Source organism: Hyperolius riggenbachi, chromosome 5 (genome assembly GCF_040937935.1).
Source record: "Hyperolius riggenbachi isolate aHypRig1 chromosome 5, aHypRig1.pri, whole genome shotgun sequence".
In the NCBI taxonomy this organism is placed as follows: domain Eukaryota; kingdom Metazoa; phylum Chordata; class Amphibia; order Anura; family Hyperoliidae; genus Hyperolius; species Hyperolius riggenbachi.
The window spans coordinates 30,003,778-30,025,954 of NC_090650.1; the positions used below are offsets into that span (position 1 = coordinate 30,003,778).

The 22,177-nt window shown below is 44.8% G+C and overlaps 1 protein-coding gene across 5 annotated transcripts in view; it reads left to right on the forward strand.

Moving 5' to 3' along the window:
* Positions 1 to 21,086, forward strand: part of CSPG5 (chondroitin sulfate proteoglycan 5) — a 90,155-nt gene extending 69,069 nt beyond the window's left edge. For 2 of the 5 annotated variants that reach the window (XM_068235305.1, XM_068235310.1), the window contains 2 exons: positions 2,247 to 2,403; positions 16,206 to 21,086. In XM_068235305.1, the coding sequence (XP_068091406.1) occupies positions 2,247 to 2,403; positions 16,206 to 16,367 (319 nt within the window). In that variant the 3' untranslated portion in view covers positions 16,368 to 21,086. Of the gene's footprint in view, positions 1 to 2,246; positions 2,404 to 12,741; positions 12,792 to 16,205 lie in introns of all 5 variants that reach the window. The other 3 variants (XM_068235309.1, XM_068235306.1, XM_068235307.1) reach the window with 3 other exon arrangements.
* The last annotated feature ends 1,091 nt before the right edge of the window (positions 21,087 to 22,177 follow it).

Below are 22,177 nucleotides of genomic sequence, written 5' to 3' on the forward strand. Positions count from 1 at the left end.
GAACTGATTAAGCATGAAATCATAAAAAGATCTATCCAGTCATCAATCCTTGATCTGATATGATGGCCAAAAGCAAGTCCGCCTCTGAATAAAATAGCTCAAAATTAAGGTTTTTTTTTAATGTGGCATGGTCAAAGTCCTGACTTAAGCCCCATTAAGATGTTGTGGATTTTGTGGAGGAGGATGGGTGATAATTTCTCCACAGTGATGCCAAATATTGATCATATCTTACCAGAAGAGTTTGAATGCAGTGGATGGTTCTAAAGATGGCACGACATACATTAAGGGATGTATTATTTATCCACATGGATAAGATGGGTATTTCTGAACTTCTTTCCTTTAGTAAACCAACTGAGCTTGCACACAACTCATATTGCCCATATGCAATTCACTTTTTCTCCTGAGTTTTCTCCTGATATTTTCACACTTTGTCATAAAACGCCCTTTAAACCACCAGCAAGCAAGAAAATAATTCTGATAGTACTTTTTCACCAACTTTTAGGTACTTTTTCAATTGTAAAGTGCTTAAAAGTTATATTAAAGAGAATGTGAAAAGTATCTCCTAGGAGATAACTCAGGAGAAAAAGTTAATTGCATATGGGGCTCTATACTGTATTTACTTTGCTGGCAGATATAGAAAACAGGGTTGTGTCCTCCTGTGTGAATCAGCCTGCGGTGCAATATTATCGTATATGAATTCAGAGCAACAGCTGCAGGTGGTGCATTTGAAACCATCTGTTTTTTCCTAACTGTAAGGGCCTGTTTCCACTAGCGCGCTTTTCGTGCCGAATCAGCAGAGTTTCCCCGCAGGCAAATTGCGCAGGGAAACTCTGCCATAGGAAATAATGTCGCCGCCGGCGGAATTGCTTGCCCTAGCGATTCGGCTGACATTGCCATATGTTTCCGTGCGGGAGGCAGTGTATCCCATAGCCAAGCATGGCACGGGTGATGGGACTCGTCTGCGTACCCGCAGACCAGGAAGTGCCACTGCGCGTCTCGCGCGGCACAAGTGGAAAGGGGCCATAAGCCCCTTTACCCATTTGATACATTTTTGGATCCCTAACCCTATACCTGTCGTCTCCCTGCCTAGCAAAATCCACATTACCCTCCTATAATTTTTCTGGTGGATCAGGAAAAAAGGGCGCAGGCGCCTATTACAAGATCTGAGATTTGTAGTCAAAGAAGGGAAATAGCGCCCGCTATCGATTGATTATATGAAATGTCTTTCATAAGTCAGTAGGTTTATTTTGTTTGCTGTTGAGATTGTATTACAACAGATATAAAGAAAATAAGATCATCCTCATCGTACTGGTCACAGCCTCATAAACAGATGTCATGTATGTGAAATCTGCGGTTTTGCTATGAAGTAACCAATTGCCTTTTTTCTCTCCCTCCCTTATTTCTTCCCTTCCTCTGTCTACTGCTCTTTACCCCTTTCCCTTCCCCCCTTTCCTCCCATTAATCCTCTTATCTCTACCTCACCTCCTCTTCAACCTGCCCATCTGCCCCCTTATCTCGATCCTCCTTCCTCTCTATCACTCCTTCCATCCCCCCCACTCCTTTCTCTCCCACCCTTCACATTTCTCTTTAACTTTTTCTTCCTCCCCCCCTCCCCCCCCCCCTTCTTCTACCTCCCCCTTGTCTACTCCCATGCTTTTCTCTTCCTCCCCCCCCCCCCATCTCATCCTCACCCTTCTATCTCCCCCCTTCTACCTCCACCTTGTCCCCTTCCGTGTTTTTCTCTTATGTCCCCAACCCTCCCCACCCCCCACCCCATCACATCCTCAACCTTCTATCTCCCTTCTTCTACCTCCACCTTGTCTACTCCCATGCTTTTCACTTATTTCCTCCCCTCCCCCCATCTCATCCTCGCCCTTCTATCGCCTTCCTTCTACCTCCACCTTGTCTCCTCCTAACTTTGTCTCTCACTTCCTCCCTACCTGTCCTCTTTTCTTATTCATCTTCTTTCTACTCATTTTCTGCCTCTTTTCTTCCTCTTGTTTCTTCTTCCACACGTTGTCTCCCTTCCTCCTCCTTCTATTACTCGCACTCTCTTCTCACTTGCCTCTGTCAATCTTTCCCTTCCTTCAACCCTATTCGTCCCCATCTCCCCCTTATACGTCTACCTGGCTCTGGCACTCCTCCCTCCCCTCACTCTCATGTTCTCATTCCCCATCTCTCTTCCATCTCCTCCCCTTCTCTCCCTTCCCCTCTCTGCCGCCTCCCTCTTCCTCTCCCCTCCCCAGCAGGTACCGGACTCCATCAGAGCTCCACAATGATAATTTCTCTCTGTCCACCATAGCGGAAGGCTCTCACCCAAATGTAAGGAAACTTTGCGACACTCCATCTAACCTCTCCCCCCATGCCCGTGCATTGGCTTACTATGATAACGTTATCTGTCAGGTAACTGGTCTGTTTATGTCTCCCCTTCTGCATGCCTCCAGCCTCCTCCTCTTCGCTCTGCAGGGGCGGCTCCAGAGCGCCACTTTCTATGCAATGCCAGCTTCTGCATGGGTCTGTTTAGTATTAGAGTTTCCATTAACTTCCCACTTCAAGGGATGTTCCACTTGTCTGGTGATCTCTGCTGAATGTGGAAAATCCTTTTACAAAAATATAATGACTAATTCTGCAACTAATCTCCCTGCCTGCGAGTGACCTGAGAATGCTGCATGAAATCTAACTGTTGTAATCACAAGTTCGAATATAGCTGTCTGTAACTCCTCCCCTCCCTCTGCTGTCCACACTAATGGCCTTGAACTCCACCTCTCCACATGTAGCATTTCCTTGTGATCTCTCCCCAAGAGGTGCTCCGCCCACCTCTTTGTACTCCCTCCCCTCCAACTGTGACACCTTTCATGTAACCCCACCTATTTCTACTGTTCCCACTAATTTCCTTGTAACTTTACTTCTCAACATGTGTCGTCTCCGGTAAGTCCCTCCCACCTACAGATTTTTTTTTTGGCTAACTTACTGCAACTCTTCCACTTCCGCTGTGTCACCTCTGTGTAACTCCACCCCTTTTTACTGTCCCACCCCTTGTTTCTCTAACCTCACCCCCAATCTCCCTGTAACTCCTCCCCATCACATGTTTTTCCTATCTCCTAGTGACTCCTCCCAACCAAATATGTCACTTCCCTGTAAGTCCTCTACTCCAACTCTAGTAATTCCCACCCATCTCTCTCTCGACCATTCCTATGACCTATTGTCTTGTACTCTTCTTGTAGCCATCAGAGTCCAGTGCTGTCTTCTTGTGATTGCACTTTTATAGTCTTCGCAAAAAATTAAATTAACCGCTAACTGTGACTAATATCTCTATACTGTATTTCCCCCTATATCCTCTAATTATTGTGTAGATGAGATCAGGGCTGCCATCAGAGGGGATGCAGGCAGGGACGGTCCTACCATAAAGCCACATGAATCACGTGATGCAGGTGGCAAAATCTAGGGGGCGGCATTTGGACAAAACAGTTTGGGCCACCTGGTGCCTGCCTCCTCTCCACTCTCCTGTCCACCCCCCTGGCACACACACTACCCTCCTCATCCACGCATCCCGAATCCCTGTCCTCATTCGACCGGTGGAACCTGACGCCCTTCCCTATGACTTCCCAAGATGGGGAGGTGTCGATATATGCCTCGTATAGGTCCCTGATACTGATTGAGTGCAGTGATTGGCACAATGATGGTGCTGTGGTTCCTCCAGCGAGACCTTCGTCTCCAGTTTGCTGGTGATGGCGTTTATATGGGGGGCATATGAGGTATATATACCATATATATATATATATATATATATAGGTGGTCTTGACCTACTAGGTACTCCATCGTCTTCCTGTACTACTATCGCATGTATGTTTAGTCTACATTACTGTATATCTTGTCTTGTGTACTACTTGAGCTTGTCTGTGCTAGAAACAATTCCATGTACAAACCCATGTACTTGGCCATTAAACTTGATTCTGATTCTGATATATAGTACTCCAGTGCCAACAGGGAGAAGCCCCGAATATTTGGGTTCATGGTGGACCAGAGTGACATCCACAAAGGATATAACCACATAAAGGGCTGCAGAGCTGGGAGCTGCCTCTGGCACAGATTATAGGATGAAGCTGCCCTGATAACTGTATATATGCCAGTTCCTCCATTCCTGTGCCCAAACCGGTGTGCCTCTGACACTTAGCTAATGTCCCTATCTGTCACACGCACCATTGTCCTATTATTATACATTTATATAGATTGCAGCAGTAGAAGAAAGGACAGTTGGCACTATGGCATCTTTATGGAAGTGTGGAGGGGAGGCCTTTGTCGCATCTGCTCATTAAGAAACCCAGCGTGATCGGCCCGGATACTTAAAGATGTCATTATCCAAACAAACAATAGAGCGGTGGTCGGCACTGCATGACAACCTTTAATTGTATAGTGCACAACTGATCACTGCGGTATTACACAAGTGAATGAGGTTCATTGAACTTGCACAAGCCAGAGTGGGTGGAAAGGCCCTTAATGATGCTCACCAGCCTGCAAAAGTTTACAAGACCCTTTATAGAGTTGGGATTCTACCAGGGCCGGTTCACATAGTCCTGTTCATCATTTGCTGCATCAGGAGCAGAGATTACAGGGGCGGCATATTTGTACTGTGTTTACACTTACAGCATGCAGTCAGAGCAGAAGGAGAAGCGGGGGGAGAGCAAAGTGAAGAGGTCATCGTTGGGGAAAAGCAGCTTGTTGTGCTGTGTGAGGAGTCTGACAGTGAGTGAGGAGGGGGGAGGCAGGAGAGCAGCAGTGTTTCATTTGAATTGCACAGCAGAAAGGAGGAGGTGGCACTGCTGTCCTGACTGAGGAGGAATGGAGTGGCTGAGGGTGAGCAGTGTGTTTGTCACAGACTCACAGCCAGTCTGTGTGTTATTGTGTTGAGTTACAGCATGTCATGTGCGAACATTAAATGTAGCAGAGTAAATTGTCAGGTGCTGTGCGATCATTCCAAATTTAGGGGGGGCATCCTCACAAGTTTGCCTCAGGCAGCAATAAGTGTAGAACCGGCCCTGGATTCCACCAGTCCACAGTTGGAGCAGTCGGATAAAATAACGACCACCTCTGCCGAGAATGTACAGCAGACCCAATTCCTCTAGACACCTCGGCCAGCGATCAGCCCGGCAGGTTGACTTGGCCAAATACTAGTTGAGAGAATGGTTCTTTCTGTTCTCCTCAGCTGCCGTGTGATGCGACTCGTTTTGCGCTCTGTCAGCCTTCCTCTCCCCACCCCACCCCCATAGCAACAGAAGGTGTCGCTAGCGTGGTGAGTCCCAATCCTTGCTGGGCGACATGCTTCATACGTGTGTATTTATTGACATATGTGGTTTATTCACTACAGGTCTCTGAACTTTACAGTGCATGTAAAGTTTAGCAAATGTATGCAATCCATGTAGCAAGTTATGTAGGTTGTGTAACTCACAGTATACCCACAATTTTTACGCTGCCTATTATACAGTGTTGCATGTACAGTATAAAGCAAGTTATGGTATTTACTATTTTGCAGACAGTGTCTTATATTCATTTTTACACCAAAATTGTGCTAGGGCTTATTCTCAGGAGATGTCTTATATTTCTATGAACACACAAGTTCCTGTGCTGTGTGTCCTCCTGCCTTCCCCACTGTGTCACCTCTTCCTCTGCTGGATCCACCTCTTGTGTACCCATGTGTCCCCCTTGTACCTGTAGGGTCCTCCTGGTGTGCTGGTGTCCCCCTGCAACCTATATCGAGCATGTTCTAAATTCCTGCTAGGGCTTACTTTCAGGGGATGTCTTAATTTCAGGGAAAGAGGGTAGGGCAGACTGCCAGTGCCAGAATCCAGCAGGGACACCACTCCTGCATACACTGGAAGCAAATGGCACACAAATGGCTCAGCAATTAAACTGGCTTTCAAACGCCATGTCATTAAGTCAAGTCATTTGTTAGCGGTTAACAGCATTTGTTAAAGCTTTTGCATTTTTATAGTGATTTAATGGCCCAGAGGAATTGTGGTCCACTTCCTGTCAGCCGCATACCTCCAGGAGGCCTTGAAAATACAACCAAATTATTTGTTGGCTACTGCCAGCGTATTCTATTGTCATTTGATGAACGCTAATCATTCTGAGAGAAGTTGGTCAACCACGATGCTTTTGGAAGCGAAAGAAACAACTCAATTTAATGACAATAAAAACCGCTGACAGAAGTCCGTGTGAACCAGCCCTTAAGGTGAACCTCCAGACTAAAATCTACTCAGCAGTTGAAAGGATCCGCACCATCTAAAAAGTAGGTATTTATTAAAGCTCTTTAAAACATCACAGGCAAAGTATAGGTGTGTGCCGGGTCACCATCATGGTGACCCGGATACATATAATCCCTGTGAATCCAGGGGTGATCACAGCACGTCGTAGATTCCATCGGTGAAGACGTAATTCTACTGCTTAAAATCTACTCAGCAGCACTGAAAAGGCTTGGTGTTTCTTTAACAGTTTCACAGCATCAGAACGTTTTTCTTACCCAAGCCTCATTTTTAGCTGCACAGAAGCTAATCTCCGCCCCATCCAAGAAATCTGCCCAGGCATTTTTCCCCTGATGCTGTGCAAAGCATGATGGGATTTTTGATGTTGTTGTTCTTGTTGCCTAGCGCGCAGCTGGGAGGGGTGATCAGGATGCAGGACAGTTGGAGCTGTGTCTCATGCTCCCTGTCACCTCCTTTCAACCAAAAAGATGGCTGCCCCCATGAAATCACAAACCTTTGCCTGTTCTTTTAAAACAGGGTGGGTGGGTAAGAGATTATATTGCCTATCTATTTGAATTAACATAACGAATGTAACTTAATGACAGTATGTTTGTTTAGGCTGAAGTTCCTCGTAAGGACACAGACAGCAGTAAAACTTCGGTTCTAAAGAAGACGTTCTAAAGCCTGGTACATACATACAACTTTGTTTAGCCAATGTTACTACTTCCATTTAGTATGATAGCTTATGTGCATACTATTCAAAATCTGTTGGCCATACTACATGGGGGTGGTAAAATTGGCCAATCAAAATGTGTGTATGGAACTTAACCTCTTTTGCACTCTTATGGCCCATACTCACGGGCTACTTTTGTGGCCTGTCGCTAGCACACGGGAGCGACAAGCTGTCGCCGACAATCCTCCCCCTCGCCGGAAGCGCCATGGATTGTCTATTGGTTGCTGTCGCTTGCCTGCATACACACGCGGACTAGCGACAGTTGCGGCGAAGTTGCGGCGGCAGCAGCGACGGTTCGGTGTGCGCGCCTCATACTCACGGGCGACCTGTCGCCGCAACACGCGCGTGCCACGTGGTTGCGGCGACAATTGTAGCCCGTGAGTATGGGCCATTAGACTGAAACACATATATTTGGGATCTAACTAACTGGGATAGGAAGAAGATTAGGCATCTGTTTTTGAACAGCTCTGCCTGAATCTCCAAGCCACAGTCTTGTGTGACTCTATAAAAGTAAGGGATGGCACGTGACGCAAATATTGAATTCTATTGCTAGACACTCTGTATCTGTTTATGCCTCAGATCACAGATTAAACATTGGCTGGAAAGCTTCCCTTTTATACCAGACAGATGATTCATCTCTGTGGCAGAGTGCCTCAACATTTTCCCTTTAGGGTAATTCTGTCTTTTCTCTTCTGAAAGAGCAACTGTTCCTTCAGAGAGCCTGAATCCAACACAGGATAAGTGTCCCGTCTCATATCTGCCGCGGCCGCCAGTTCACCAGATCACAGGCTTCACATGCTAAATATGACATTGTGTAAAGCTGGCCACTAACGGTCCAATTTCTAGTGAAAAATCGTTCGAGCGATCAGAAATTCTGATCGGATGAAAAATCGTTCACTACACCATCAACTAACCAATCATTGCTTCCTATCTATCACCACCACCATGAAAATCCAAATTTTCGTTCGACGAAAATTCATTCGGGCGACATTTTTTTTCACTCGTTCATAATCGATTGTGTCCACCAATGGAGATTATTTACAACCAATCCGATCAGAATTTCTGATCGCTCAAACGATTTTTCGCTAGAAATTGGACCGTTAGTGGCCAGCTTTAGAGTGACATGAGCAGACACAAGAGCACCGGCAGTGAGGAGATAATGTAGTGACCGGAGAGTGTACTTGTTAAAGAGGAACTCCAGTAAAAATTAACGTAATGAACAAAAGTGCTTAATTTTGACAATAATTATGTATAAATGATTTAGTCAGTGTTTTCCTATTGCAAAATCTTTCCTCTCCCTGATTTACATTCTGACATGTATCACATGGTGACATTTTTACTGCTGGCAGGTGATGTCAGGGGAAAGAGATGATAATGTTTTGGCAAGTGGAAACAGCTGTTATTTCCCACAATGCAACAAGGCTCCCACAGTGTGATGTCTGCACCATGGTCCTGACATCACACTGTGGGAGGAGTTTCACCACAATATCAGCCATACAGAGCCCCCTGATGATCCATTTAAGAAAAGGAAAATATTTTTAATGGGAAAGGCGTTATCAGCTGCTGATTGGTATGAAGTTCAACTCTTGGTCACGTTTTCTCTTTAGAGGGCTCTGCCTTTGACATGAAAGACCAGGATTTGAATCCTGGCTAGTGTCAGTACCTTTTCATTAAGGCGTTCAAGGCAAGACTTTCGAACACTGCACGGTGGCCCCTTTAGCACGCCCTTGTTGGCTGCAGCTCTGGAGCGCTTTGAGTCTGACAGGAGAAAAGTGTTATACAAATTATTATTATTGTGAACGGATGAGTTTGTGATCACACGGTGCCCATAATGCCTCTATTTCTGTACAAAGAGTAGAAATCTTACTGTGAAACAAGAAACAAGGGCTGACCCTTTAATGGGTAATAGGAGGTTCTGCCCATTACAGCTTATATTCTAACACTGGGATGTCAAACTCAAATACAAAGTGGGCCTAAATTGTACACTGGGACCAAGTCGTGGGCCAACCTCAATGTCTACTGGCCATCTTCCTCCCTTATAAAGTTCCCTGATGTCTAATGATTACCCTACAACCCCTATACAGTTCCCTGGTGTCTAGTGGCCCCCCCCTTCCCTATACAGTTCCCTGGTGTCTAGAGGCTCCCAATCCTTCACTATACAGTTCTCTGGTGCCTAGAGGCCCCCATCCTCCCCTATACAGTTCCATGGTGTGTAGTGACCCCCCCCCCCCCCCTGCCTTCCCTATACAGCTCCCTGATATGTAGTGCTTTCCCCCTCCCTCCCCATATGGCTTCCCTGGAGATCTAGGGCTACACCTCCCAAATAGCTTGCCTGGTGGTCTAGAGTGGGCCTTACATAATAAAAGTGGGGAAATCACTTTAGGGCCAAATTTAATGGCTCTGAGGGCCAGATTTGGCCCACGGGACGGAGTTTGACATGTATGTTCTAACAGGTTTAGGGAGATATGAAGGTCCTGCTCATAATAGTTTAAACCTTAACGGGACAGGAAGTATAAGGTTCTGCACATCCCAGCTTACACTCGTAACAGGGGAAAGGGAGGTATGTGGGTCCTACTCATAATAACAGCCTACACTCTAGTATGGGACAGGAGATGTAAAGTTCCTACTCAAAAGTTAAAACAGGTCACTCTCTAGTATGGGACAGGCAGTAAGAGGGTCTTACTCATAGCAGCTTACACTCTAGTATAGGACAGGAGGTATGAGGGTCCTCCTCATAACTGCTTAGACTCGAGTATGGGACATGAGCTATGAGGCTCCTATTCATAACAGCTTACATTCTAGCACGGGACATGAGGTATGAGGGTCCTACTCAAAACAGCTTACACTCTATTCTGAGGCAGAGGTTGTGATAGTCTTACTCATAGCAGCTTACACTCTCGTGTGGGACAGGAGGTATGAGGGTCCTATTCATGGTAGCTTACACTCTAGTATGGAACAGGAGACATGAGCGTCCTACTCATAACAGTCTACACTCTAATATGGGACAGGAGGTATGAGGGTCCTACTCATAACAGTCTACACTCTAGTATGGGACAGGAGGTATGAGGGTCCTACTCATAACAGTGTACACTCTAATATGGGACAGGCGGTATGAGGGTCCTACTCATAACAGTGTACACTCTAATATGGGACAGGAGGTATGAGGGTCCTACTCATAACAGTCTACACTCTAGTATGGGACAGGCGGTATGAGGGTCCTACTCATAACAGTGTACACTCTAGTATGGGACAGGAGGTATGAGGGTCCTACTCATAACAGTCTACACTCTAGTATGGTACAGGAGGTATGAGGGTCCTACTCATAACAGTGTACACTCTAGTATGGGACAGGCGGTATGAGGGTCCTACTCATAACAGTGTACACTCTAGTATGGGACAGGCGGTATGAGGGTCCTACTCATAACAGTCTACACTCTAGTATGGGACAGGAGGTATGAGGGTCCTACTCATAACAGTGTACACTCTAGTATGGGACAGGCGGTATGAGGGTCCTACTCATAACAGTGTACACTCTAGTATGGGACAGGCGGTATGAGGGTCCTACTCATAACAGCTTACATTCTAAAATGGCGCAGATACTGCACCCCTAAACTTTTGAACTGTGCAAAATGTTGTTGATGTGTTATTATTAGTGAATATGACATAATGTGTGCATCAAGGTTTTAACGAGTAAGGCCTTGTTCCCACTATACGTGCTGCCATGCACATTTTGGCTGTTCGTATGGTATGCGACATGCAAGAATGAAACAAGTCAAGTGCATGGGCAGCATTTCTGCCGTTCAGATCATATGCGCTGCTCTGTCCCACTGCTGCATGCATTTTTTAGCCAAACACAGAGCTGACCCATTCACTGTAGTGAGTGGGTTCAGCAGCCCACAGCAGTGCAGACGACGTGCAATCGTGCACATTCATTCTGTGTCGATGTGAACGAGGCCTTATAAAGATTCTGACTTCTGTCTGACCAGCTGAATATTTTTACCATTCTAAGCTCACATTTTGTTTTTAAACTGCAGAATGTTCTTATCCTAAAATCTGTCCACTTTTCTGCTCTGATCTGCATGGACCTGGCTTGCCAGACAGGCACCTTTTGGGTTGTTGTTCCTCCGCTCGGCCCGGCACAGATACCACACCCCGCTACATACCTGATATGATTTCCACAGTCATTGTTGGACACACTGCAGAGGCCGTACATCTGGAATGTCAGTGAGATCAGAGTGCATTCGTTATCTGCACGAATCGTTCCCGGGGTCGGAATAAAGAGCACTCGTGGGGGGAGGGGAGGACACGGTGCTCACTGGAGCGTTTTGTGCAGAGATGGCAGTTGCTAGGCAACCACAGCCGGGCTTTAGGCGGGAAGAAGGGCCTGGGGATAGCAATCACCGTTTGAGTGAACTGACTGGGCTTAATATGCAGACATTACGCTTTTTAATGTAATTAACCTTTTTCTGTCATATCAACAGACTGCTTTTGCGATGTTCTTGAGGTTTTCTGAGGCAGTCGCGACGCCACGCAGCTCATGTGGCATTTTTGTTGTTGTTTTGAAAAATACTTTGTGTCTGGTTGATCATTTTCTTGTAGGATAGCAGCATATTGATCTGATGTTTCATCGAGCTTCTCAATCCATTCAGTCCTTTGTTTAGTTCAATGTGGATCTTTGATTGAACCTTTTCTGAACCTTGGTGCGGGAGCATTTGGGCAACGTCTTTGGGCCAGCAGATGCGTGACAATATAAAGCTTTGCTAGCAGGGGCGTAACTAGAAATCACTGGGCCCCCCTGCAAAACACTGAAAGTTTTCACACATACAGATACACATGGGGCTTGATTCACTAAACCGTGATAATTGAAATATCACACCTTATGCAAGATATCACACCTTATCAAAGATATCTCACCTTATCAGAGTAGCATAGCGAGTGCTACGACCTTATGCCTGCTAATTGGCAATGGTCCTGCCCTGAGCCCCTGCGGGTTCCTAGCGCTCGCTATGCTACTCTGATAAGGCATGTTAACTTTGATAAGGTGTGATATCTTGCATAAGGTGTGATATTTGAATTATCACGGTTTAGTGAATCAAGCCCGTGGTGTGCAGAAAACGCATACAGAAAACCGACATATGAGTGTGCTCCCAGCCTCAGCTTATTGCACTCACTCTGTCCATCTCTGATAGAGCAGAACTGGCTCTGCAGACTTCTCCAGCATCACAGCAGTAGAGAGCACATTACACTGCCTATAAGAGATCACCAGGAATACATTACACTGCCTATAGGACAATAAGGACATCACTTTGTTATGCTAATCAGCAGTACTTAGGTTTTAAAATTACCATCCATCCCTTCTTTGATGGAACTACCAGTTAATAAGTGTAACAATGCCATAAACCACAGTGTGCTAAGAATAGCTCTGTGGTGCCCTCCTGCTGCAGATTTCACCCTAGGCATCAGCCTGATATGCCTATACCTAAAAACTGCTTTACTATCACCTCTGATATACTCTGTGCTCCTTCTGCTATATAACCCTCCTGTCCTGATATACTCTGTGCTGCTGTTACCAGCTATGTAGACTGTAGAGACGCTGCAGTAACCGCCACTGGTTTAGCGCTATCAGCTGCTGGTGCTTTCGCTGAGCAGAGCTGGCGTCTTCTGCCCTCACTGGTGCATTCTGCTGGCTTAGCTTAGGTAGCGCCCCTTTGCTTTTACTCTGCTGGCGCAGACCTTATTTTTATGATGTTTTTCTCTCATTGACTGCAGTAATTAACGTATCCGGTGTGAAAAATAATAAACTGAAAATGAGTGCAAGTGTAAGTACAACTTCATGTGTGCACAGCGTGTATGTAGTGCTCTGCGTAGTGGATAGTGTGCTGGTTAAGGGCCTCTGACACAGGAGACCAGGGTTCATATCTCAGCTCTTCCTGTTCAGCAAGCCAGCACCTATTCAGTAGGAGCCCTTTGGCAAGACTTCCTAACACTGCTACTGCCTATAGAGTGCACCCTAGTGGCTGCAGCTCTGGCGCTTTAAGAAGAAAAGCACTATATAAATGCTATTTGTCTTGTCTGTGTCTATTATGATGGCATTACTGCAAGGAATGCATTCCCTAGTTTCCAGACAGCTTGCCCGGACTTGCAGGTCCTCAGCACTGGGTGGCTTGTAGATTGTCCATGTCTTTCAGTAAGCCAGCATCTATTCAGTAAGGAGTCCTCGGGCTAGACTTCCTAACACTGCTACTGCCTACTGAGCGCGCCAAAGGGCTGGTTCACACGGACGGTTTCCTGTCGTTTACCGCCAGCGTTTAGACGGGACGTTTACTGGGATCTATCGCTGTCTCATTCAAGTGAATGGGAGCCTTCCGCATCGACATTTGCAGGCTTTCATGAAAGCCCGGCGGTAGATCCCGGCATCACGTCTCGTGGGAAAGCAGTGCAGGGACCGCTAGCTTTGAAGGCTTCGCAAAAGCTAGCGTGGTTTGAATGTAATGTCCATCTGAACCAGCCCTTAGTGGCTGCAGCTCTAGCGTTTTGAGTCCGCCAGGAGCAAAGCGCTGTATAAATGTTATTGGTCTTGTCTTGTCTACCCCACAGACCTGTTTTGTAATTTCTTGTTTGCTTTACTTGCTTTGTTAAAGCGTTCCCGGATACTTTAGTAGTGCAAAACACAAGAGAAGCAAATGCTCACTCCCCAGCCATCGATCTGCCATTTTATATTGGTTCAAAGACAGCCAGTCAGCCAATCAAGTGTAATATTGTACACCCTTGTCTGTAGTAAATCTAGCAGGAGCTGTATAGGTTCAGCAAAAAGCAGGTGAGAGGGTTCAATCGCCTATAATTGTAGACTATGTGACCAGTAGGGGGCACCACGTGCAGGTAAACCTCTCAATACCCCCTCCCTACACTAACCTGCATCTGCATACTGGAAGATGCAAAAAGGAAAACACAAACACTGATGCACATGGCAGAAGGGGGCCCCGGGCCCTGCCTCCACCTGGGACTCCCAAACCCACCAAAGAGAACCTGTAGTGAAAAAAAGGGCATCTAAGGGGTACTTACCTCTGAAAGAGGGAAGCTTCTGGATACTAATGAGGCTTCCCTTGTCCTCCGTAGCACCCCCGATCCAGTGCTGTCCCCCCAAAGTTTGGTATCCAAACAGTATGCTCCTCCCTGCCTGCTGCTCAGGTTCCTGCGGACCACTCCTGATCGGACTTGGCTATTTCCCCCAGTGCCCGAGTGCCACTGTTCGGGGGTCCTAGCAGTATAAGGGGTGTGCGGGGGAAGCCTCTTAGGGATCCAGAGGATTCCTATTCCAGAGGTGAGTACCCCGTAAGGGAGATTTTTTTCCTTACTGGTTTACTTTAAAGAGAATCTGTATTGTTAAAATCGCACAAAAGTAAACATACCAGTGCGTTAGGGGACATCTCCTATTCCCCTCTGTCACAATTTCGCCGCTCCTCGCCGCATTAAAAGTGGTTAAAAACAGTTTTAAAAAGTTTGTTTATAAACAAACAAAATGGCCACCAAAACAGGAAGTAGGTTGATGTACAGTATGTCCACACATAGAAAATACATCCATACACAAGCAGGCTGTATACAGCCTTCCTTTTGAATCTCAAAAGATCATTTGTGTGTTTCTTTCCCCCTGCAGTTCTCATGCACTGAAGTTTCAGGCTTCTCTTTTCTTCCTGCAAACAGCTTTGCCTTTGTCTGTAATTCCTCAGTATGTGAAAGCCCAGCCAGCTCAGAGGACAATTTATCCAGCTTGTAAAAGATAAGAGAGAAGAGAGAAGCTGCTCTAATCTAAATAATACACAGGCAGTGTGCATAGAGGGGCCTGGAAGGGAGAATTCATAGCAGAACCACAACACTGAAGAACTTGGCAGCCTTCCAGACACAGGCTGACAAGTCTGACAAGGGAAAGATACATTGATTTATTACAGAGACTGTGATAGCAGAAAGTGCTGCAGTAAGCCAGAACACATTAGAATAGCGTTTGGAACTTGTAGGATGATAAAAAACAGGATGCAATTTTTGTTACGGAGTCTCTTTAAGGTTAGGCACCATGGGAAAGGGGGGGGGGGGGTTGTTGAGGTTAGGAACCACCAGGGGGGTCTTAGTGTTAGGCATCGGTAGAGGTAGGGTTCTGTTTGAGAGTAGGGTTAGGTAATAGTAAAATATTGGTAAAGATTACAGATATTTTACCATCAGAATTAAGTAGTAACACTTAATTACGGTAATTTTACTGACATTCTACTAGAGGCGATCTCTGGCACTCTTTTTACACGAAGTTGTATTCTCAGCAATCCTTTCAGATCCGCAGTCTGCAGACGTTTTCTTACAGATGAGTCTTTATAGAGAGTAGTGATAATAGCAGCACCCCCAACATCTTGTGCGTGCTCCCAGTCCCCTCTGAGATTAGCCAGGACTATGCACAGCTAGGGCAATCTTTGACCTGCTGTTTGGAGATGCAGTGACCTAGTCATCTACCCACCATTTGGCCTTTCTCAGAGTTGTGCAGATCCTTACAGTGATTTTCATTTATGGGAAAACAGAGCGTTTTGGCCCTAGTGGAAACGAGGCCTAAACTTTTCAGTAAATCCACCAAAAAATGGCTAAAAAAAAAAAAAAGGATAAAAATGGAAGGTCCTGGAAATTTCAAGGCAAAATCTGAATCTAAAGCCTATTAGGATTCTGTGGGGTGATTTGAAATTTGCTGTGCATACAAAAACCCCTCCAAGCATAGCACATCCAAAAAAATCTATTTGGAAGAATGGTACAAATCGAACTATTGAAGTCAGTGATTGGTAGGCAGTTATAACAACCACCTACTTGTGGCTGTTTCTAAGCCGGGAAATACCAAGTATTGGATCCCAGGGTGTATCCAGTTTTACCACAGTAGGGAATTGCATATCTCTTTAATTGTTTGTTGAATACAGTTTTTAATCACCTCATTTACTTAAGAGAAAATATTCTATCCAAGTTCATTAAAATAAATAAGAACTTTACTCATAGTGCGCTTACGTTTTCACATGACTGTATCGACTGTATCTTCCTTCAGATATGTAGCAGGTTTGTATTCCATCAGATACCTAGATGTATATTATTTCAGCTCTTCATAAAAATGTTGTGGAATGTGCATGATTGGCAATTTTTGGGGGACTGCCATGGGTTCTCATCAACCCTTCTTTGGTGTGTTATGCAGCTCACAGTTACCATCTGTTTTCCAGGAGGATCCCAATGCTCCTCAGAAGGTCCAAGATCTGCCCAAGGCTTGCCTGAAGGACGAGGAACCCTTTAACATACAGAACTCTCTCTCGCCCAAGCACGAGTGCAGTAAAGGGGATCCAGACATTGTGGATGTCAACTGTGTCCTTAACAACTTAACATGAGGAGAACTATAAGCAGATGAAACTGGCGGAAGATGAATGCGCCATTTTTTCTAAGCTTCTCCAGTGCTGAAGGGGGTGGTGGTAGGACGGATCACAGCCCTCTCCAGCACTGCGAGGGGTTTCTTCTTTCATAGCCACACCACCCCTCTAATGTGCCCCCTGCCCCTGGCATGCTTTGGTGTATTTTGTACAGAGATATGCAGAAAGATGAACCCGTGTTATGGAGGTGAAGACAGGCCGCATCCGGTGTACAATGTATGGGAAGAATTAGGCTTCTGCGTCAGTACAAAGAGGAAACATTTACGTGGTTTAATGTAGAGAAAAAATGTGATGGGGAAACTCAGTTTCACTGATCCTGACAAGCTGAAGGAGGTAGAACTTTTTTGTGTTTCTCACTTTCTGGTACCAGCCGTTGTCCAGTTTCTGAAGTGTCCTCCAGGGCAGATGAGGTGTCTATGTTGCCATTTTGTTCATCCAGAAAATCCTTCCTTTAGACCCATGTTGCATTTTTTTCTTTGAAATGGATTATTGGTTCCATTTTATTTATCAGAAAAAAAAAATATTGGTGGACAACTGAGCCCACGCTCAGCTTTGATCAGCGCCTGTTTATGATACACTTACCCTTTGCAGTGATGACTTTCTTTCTAGCCACTTTATTGAAACCATACTATACATTTAATCGGGCTGTTTTAGTTCTACAAGTTTCTTATGTGGGAACTAACAATGGAAATATGACTCCATTAAGGCGGAGTGCGGGACGATGAGCCTTTCCTGTACTTTACAGGATCGTGACAGTCCATCAATAAGTTATTAATAAATCAAATAAATTTTTTAAGGAGAGCTCTTCCAGTATCTGAAACCTTATGCTTTAATATAAATCGGAATACCTCTTATTGGACAGGAGGATCCTAAAATCCTAAATTTAGATGGTCTCCGCCACAGAACATGTTCTCTGGTTTGTGGTTTAGTTCCATTAAGCTAAAAAAAGCAAAAAAAAAAAATCTGTTCCCTTTAACTGCCGTAGATACTTAAATTGCTTAAAGTGGATCCGAGATAAACTTTTACTCATTGCATAATTGTGTTCCTATCATATAGTTTATAGGGCATTCCTCAAGCCAAATACTTTTTTTGTTTTGTTTTAATAATCTAATTCCCCACAGCTCCTTTTGTGCCTTGGCACTGTAGCAAGGGCTTATGGGAGCTCAGTCTGGGCAGGAGGAGGAGGAGGTTACTAGCCATTGATTTCAGAGGCAGAGGGGAGGAGGGAGGAGGAGAGGGGACTGAATTTACACACAGGCAAGCTGGTAGCATCTCCAGCCCTCAGCCTGTGACAATGTGACAAACAGAACATGGCTGCCCTCATTGTATCACAAGAATAAATAATCATATTCTATTGAAGCTGTTTGCAGCTATATTTGCTGTGTAAACTATCTAAACTTTAGATAAGATATATAGACAAGTTACTTGTTATAGTTAGTTTTTCATCTCGGATCCGCTTTAAGGGAAAGAGAACCTGACAGGGGATGCTAACTGTGAGAATATGCCTGCTATAATAACACAATAGCAAATCTTTTACCGGTAATAAAAAGTCTATTAATATAGGGATATATATAGAAGACACCGTATATCTGATCTGGTATGAATAATGGACATGCTCTAGCTAAGTATTATTGTGTGCCTGGAAGCTAATTTACAATACTTCCCTTGTATCTGCCTGTGGCTGCTGAGCGATACTCACCCATTATCCTATGACCTATATTCATAAGGCCTCCAGTGGAAAAAAATATTCAATAATGCATTATATCCCTTGGCCATTGTCTACTTTTAACTCTGTCCTTCCGAAGTGCCTGTGCTACAGTTTATCACCTATTAGTTCCTAACCTTGGGAGTTATTCCCAGAATTGAACAAGGCAAATTCTAATAGCGCAGGGACAAATTTTACCAGCGGTCAGGATAAACACATTTACATGGTTCGGTGAAGCAAGGTGCTGGAGAGAATACCGGTGGTAGTGGACAGATATATTTGCAAGGCAATATAACTTGCTTCCACTGATAAATCTGTTGGGAGCATCAGTTCAGGGTGTGTCCATATGACAGGCAAGCTAGGAAGAACAACAGAGGAGGGACTTTGTAGTTCACAGGAAGTAGGCGTAAACAACTGCAAGACCTTCTCTGATAACAGGCTGGCAATGTCTTAAAGGATACCCGAGGTGACATGTGACATGATGAGATAGACATGGGTATGTACAGTGCCTAGCACACAAATAACTATGCTGTGCTCCTTTTTTTTCTTTCTCTGCCTGAAAGAGTTAAATATCAGATATGTAAGTGGCTGACTCAGTCCTGACTCAGACAGGAAGTGACTACAGTGTGACCGTCACATATAAGAAACTCCAACTATAAAACACTTTCCTAGCAGAAAATAGCTTCTGAGGGCAGGAAAGAGATAAAAAGGGTTCATAGATAATAGTTCATAGATTTTAGCTCTGGCATACTCTGGCAAGAATGTGTCATTGAGCAAAAACAATAAAACAGTTAAAACTTAAAAAGTAGATTTAAACATGAAATAAAGCTGTGGAATATCTTAAAAAGTAATTTTAGGAGAAGGAAGATAGATACAATAGTTGATTTTTTTTATTAGTTTATTTTCACCTTGGGAGTCCTTTAAGTCTATATAGAGAGGTGCGCCAAGCAAAGCTACACTAAGGATTTTTCACTCTGAAAAGTTTGCTTCCCAAGGTAATACAATTTACAATAATGAACATGACATCGTTCAAAATTTGACTTATTTACCGTACTGTTTAGTTGAGCTTTAATTCTTATGCCAGGGTGTGTCTGCATCACTTCACATCAGAGATGGATGTAATGTGGCCCTAGGCAAGGTTTGCGGCCCTCTTGTGGTCCTTTTGGTAAGCTGAAGTGAAGAGAGGTCAAAGAAAGTGTTAGGTGGGCCCCTTGACTCCACTAGGCACCATGCACCAGCCTAGGTTGCCTGGTGGATGATCCTGCTCTGCTTCACACAGCCCGCATGGGTCACTGAGCTCCAGAAAGCTGCCACATTCAGAATTTGATCTTCTGAAAACCAAATGACAAAAAAATGCTTTTTAACTTGAGGCCTCCTTTGAAGCTTTTCATTGGTTATGACTGGTGCACTTTGTCCTAGGTATTTAACAATCATATTGATTATTACCGAAGGTCGTGCTTCGACTCTTGAAAGTTTGAAGTTCTCAAGTTCTCTTCACAACCGGTAAAGTGGCATCTTGTGCAAGCCACTAAATTGGTCAAGATGAAGAATCCATTTTGTAGGAGTCTTGTTTGCCAACTTGTGCAAACATTTCCTTAAAGGGCAAGTACAAACTGTCTATATTAGCCCAGCAAAGCATCTTTACCTTCTAGTAGATATTGGCAGTCTCAACACTGAAGGCCTGCATTGAGCTATAGAGTAGGATAGATGTTTTCGAGGACACGGTAAGCTGTTCTCTATAATCTGTGCTCACCAGTCATGTTACCTTACGAGAGTATAAAGTCCTTAGTCTCCCCCGTCTTATCCTACAGTAATCCTCTTTCCCTGATAGGAAGCCTGGATAGATGTATAAATAACTGATAAGATGAACGCAGAGCGGTCCTTTCGGGTAAAGGAACCTTGTCTCGAATTTGTGGTTTTCAGACTGGCCAATAATGAGACCATACAACATGGCTGTGACGGTACGATAGTCAAAATAGCCGCAGTATTTGTGGAGGGCAGAATACTTGTTTATAAGTAAAGTTAAATAAAATAGATTCCCACTGGCATCGGTAAATCTCGGCACAGACCTTCTGGTCTGTATGTTGCTGTTATGGAACAGTTTGGTATAACAGAGAGCTGACAGGAAACTGGGCACTGCTGGATGCTTACAAATGAATGGTTGACAGGGTGTTGCCTAGCAACTAGTGATGAGCAAAAGATTCCACTAATATACAAATTTCAGTTCAACAGGTAACTGATACTTACATGGGCGGTACTGCACTTTTGTAGGGGCCAATCAAATATAGGGTTGGTTAGTTATTTGGAAACTAACTATTAATCTGTTGATTTGTGGAATCCGATTCCTGTGAAACCTGAATTTGCACATTAGTTGATTTTTTTTTTGAGGATCTCGACTAGTGACTAACAACCGGGGTATTCTGAGTTTGGATGGAAATAGTGTGCAACTCGAAACCAAGCTAATGTCAGTTTTCAGCTAAAGGTAGGCTTCCCATTGGGTATGGAAGTCAGCTGACAGGAAGTTAGCTTGTGCCGTTTGTGTGTGATTATACACATAACACTCTTTACTAACCTAGTAGGGTTGTTCTTAGGGAAATGTTTCCTCTTTGTACAATATAAACCGACAACATTTCATCTCTGGTGATGTGAGAGACGGCCGGAAATGACGTCACGGAGAGAGAGCTGCTCCGCCTCCAGCGCCCCTTCCCCCCACTAAGAGAAGTAGATGAACATTTGACATGTAATGCGTGTTGTTTGGCGTGTGTGCCCTGCGTGTTTCCGTTTCCGCTTGAGTCGGCCACGTGCCCTTGTACTACTGCCATGTGTAATTTCTTATAAGACAAGATGACGATAAACCTTCGCTGTGCGCAGCTGAATTTTTTTGTACTTTCACCCGACTTTTTTTGGAAATACTGTAAAATACAAAAAACAATAAAAAAGGAGAAGAATCCTAATAAAAAAGTTTTTAAACCTAACTGTCGTCCCTGATTTGGCATAAGATTAAGCTGTTGATTAGAAGACCCTATGGCGGACCAGCTGTCATGGCGGTCAGGAAATGGGAGGGTGATCAGAGGCAACATTACCGCAAGCCCGCCTCTTCCTGTCTGTAAATTTGACTTTAGCGGAAAGTCAAAATTTTCAAGGAATGATTACAGGGTTGGGGGGAACAAGGAGAGGATTGAACAACACACAGAGGTAAGTGGATCCAGCATGAACCTACCTCCGTACCTACCTTAGGTACTGTGCAATTCTAGATTGTTTGCTCCCTGAGACAAACTTGTGAGGGTGTCCCCCCAAATTGGAATGGTCCCACAGAACCCGACAATTTGCACCGCACGTTATAGCTGTTGGCCAGGCCAGGCACTCTCTTCACTTCCTGTTTCTGTCTTATGCTTCCCCCAGACTTTTGCTGCCTGAGGAAGTCACCTCACTTGGCATCATGGGCGGACCAAGCCTGCTTAGGTAGCTTTGCCTCGGGTCATTAATATACACTAGCAAATAAACAAAATATAAAAGGTTTAAAAGCAGGAATATAAACACAGTTGAGTCCTGGTTATCCGGAACTCAACTAACCAGCAGTCTAAACCAATAAGCACAAATCGCTGGCAGTACTCACAATGTTAAAGGCTAACTTCTTAGGCTTTTTGGCTCCACGGCTCCTCCAAGGTTAAAAAACGTTCAATCATTGATTTTAGCATTTAATACAGAGTATGTATATACAGGGCCGGATTTAGGCCAAGGCCACCTAGGCCATGGTCTAGGGCACCACAGGAACAAGGGCACCAAAGCATTAGGCTAAACTAGTGCAGCATTTGCAAGCTTGCAAATGCTGCAATGTAGGGAGATCAGGCAAGCATCTGACCGCGGTGCTGCTAGCCACCTGGAGTCATCTGGCTACCTATACTGGAAGGAAAGGGGGGGGGGGGTCATCTGGCTACATATACTAGAGGGAAGGGGGAGGGGGTCATCTAGATACCTATACTGGAGGGAAAGGGGGGGGGGAGTAATCTGGCTACCTATACTTGGAGGGTCATCAGGCTACCTATACAAGAGGGAAGGGGAAGGG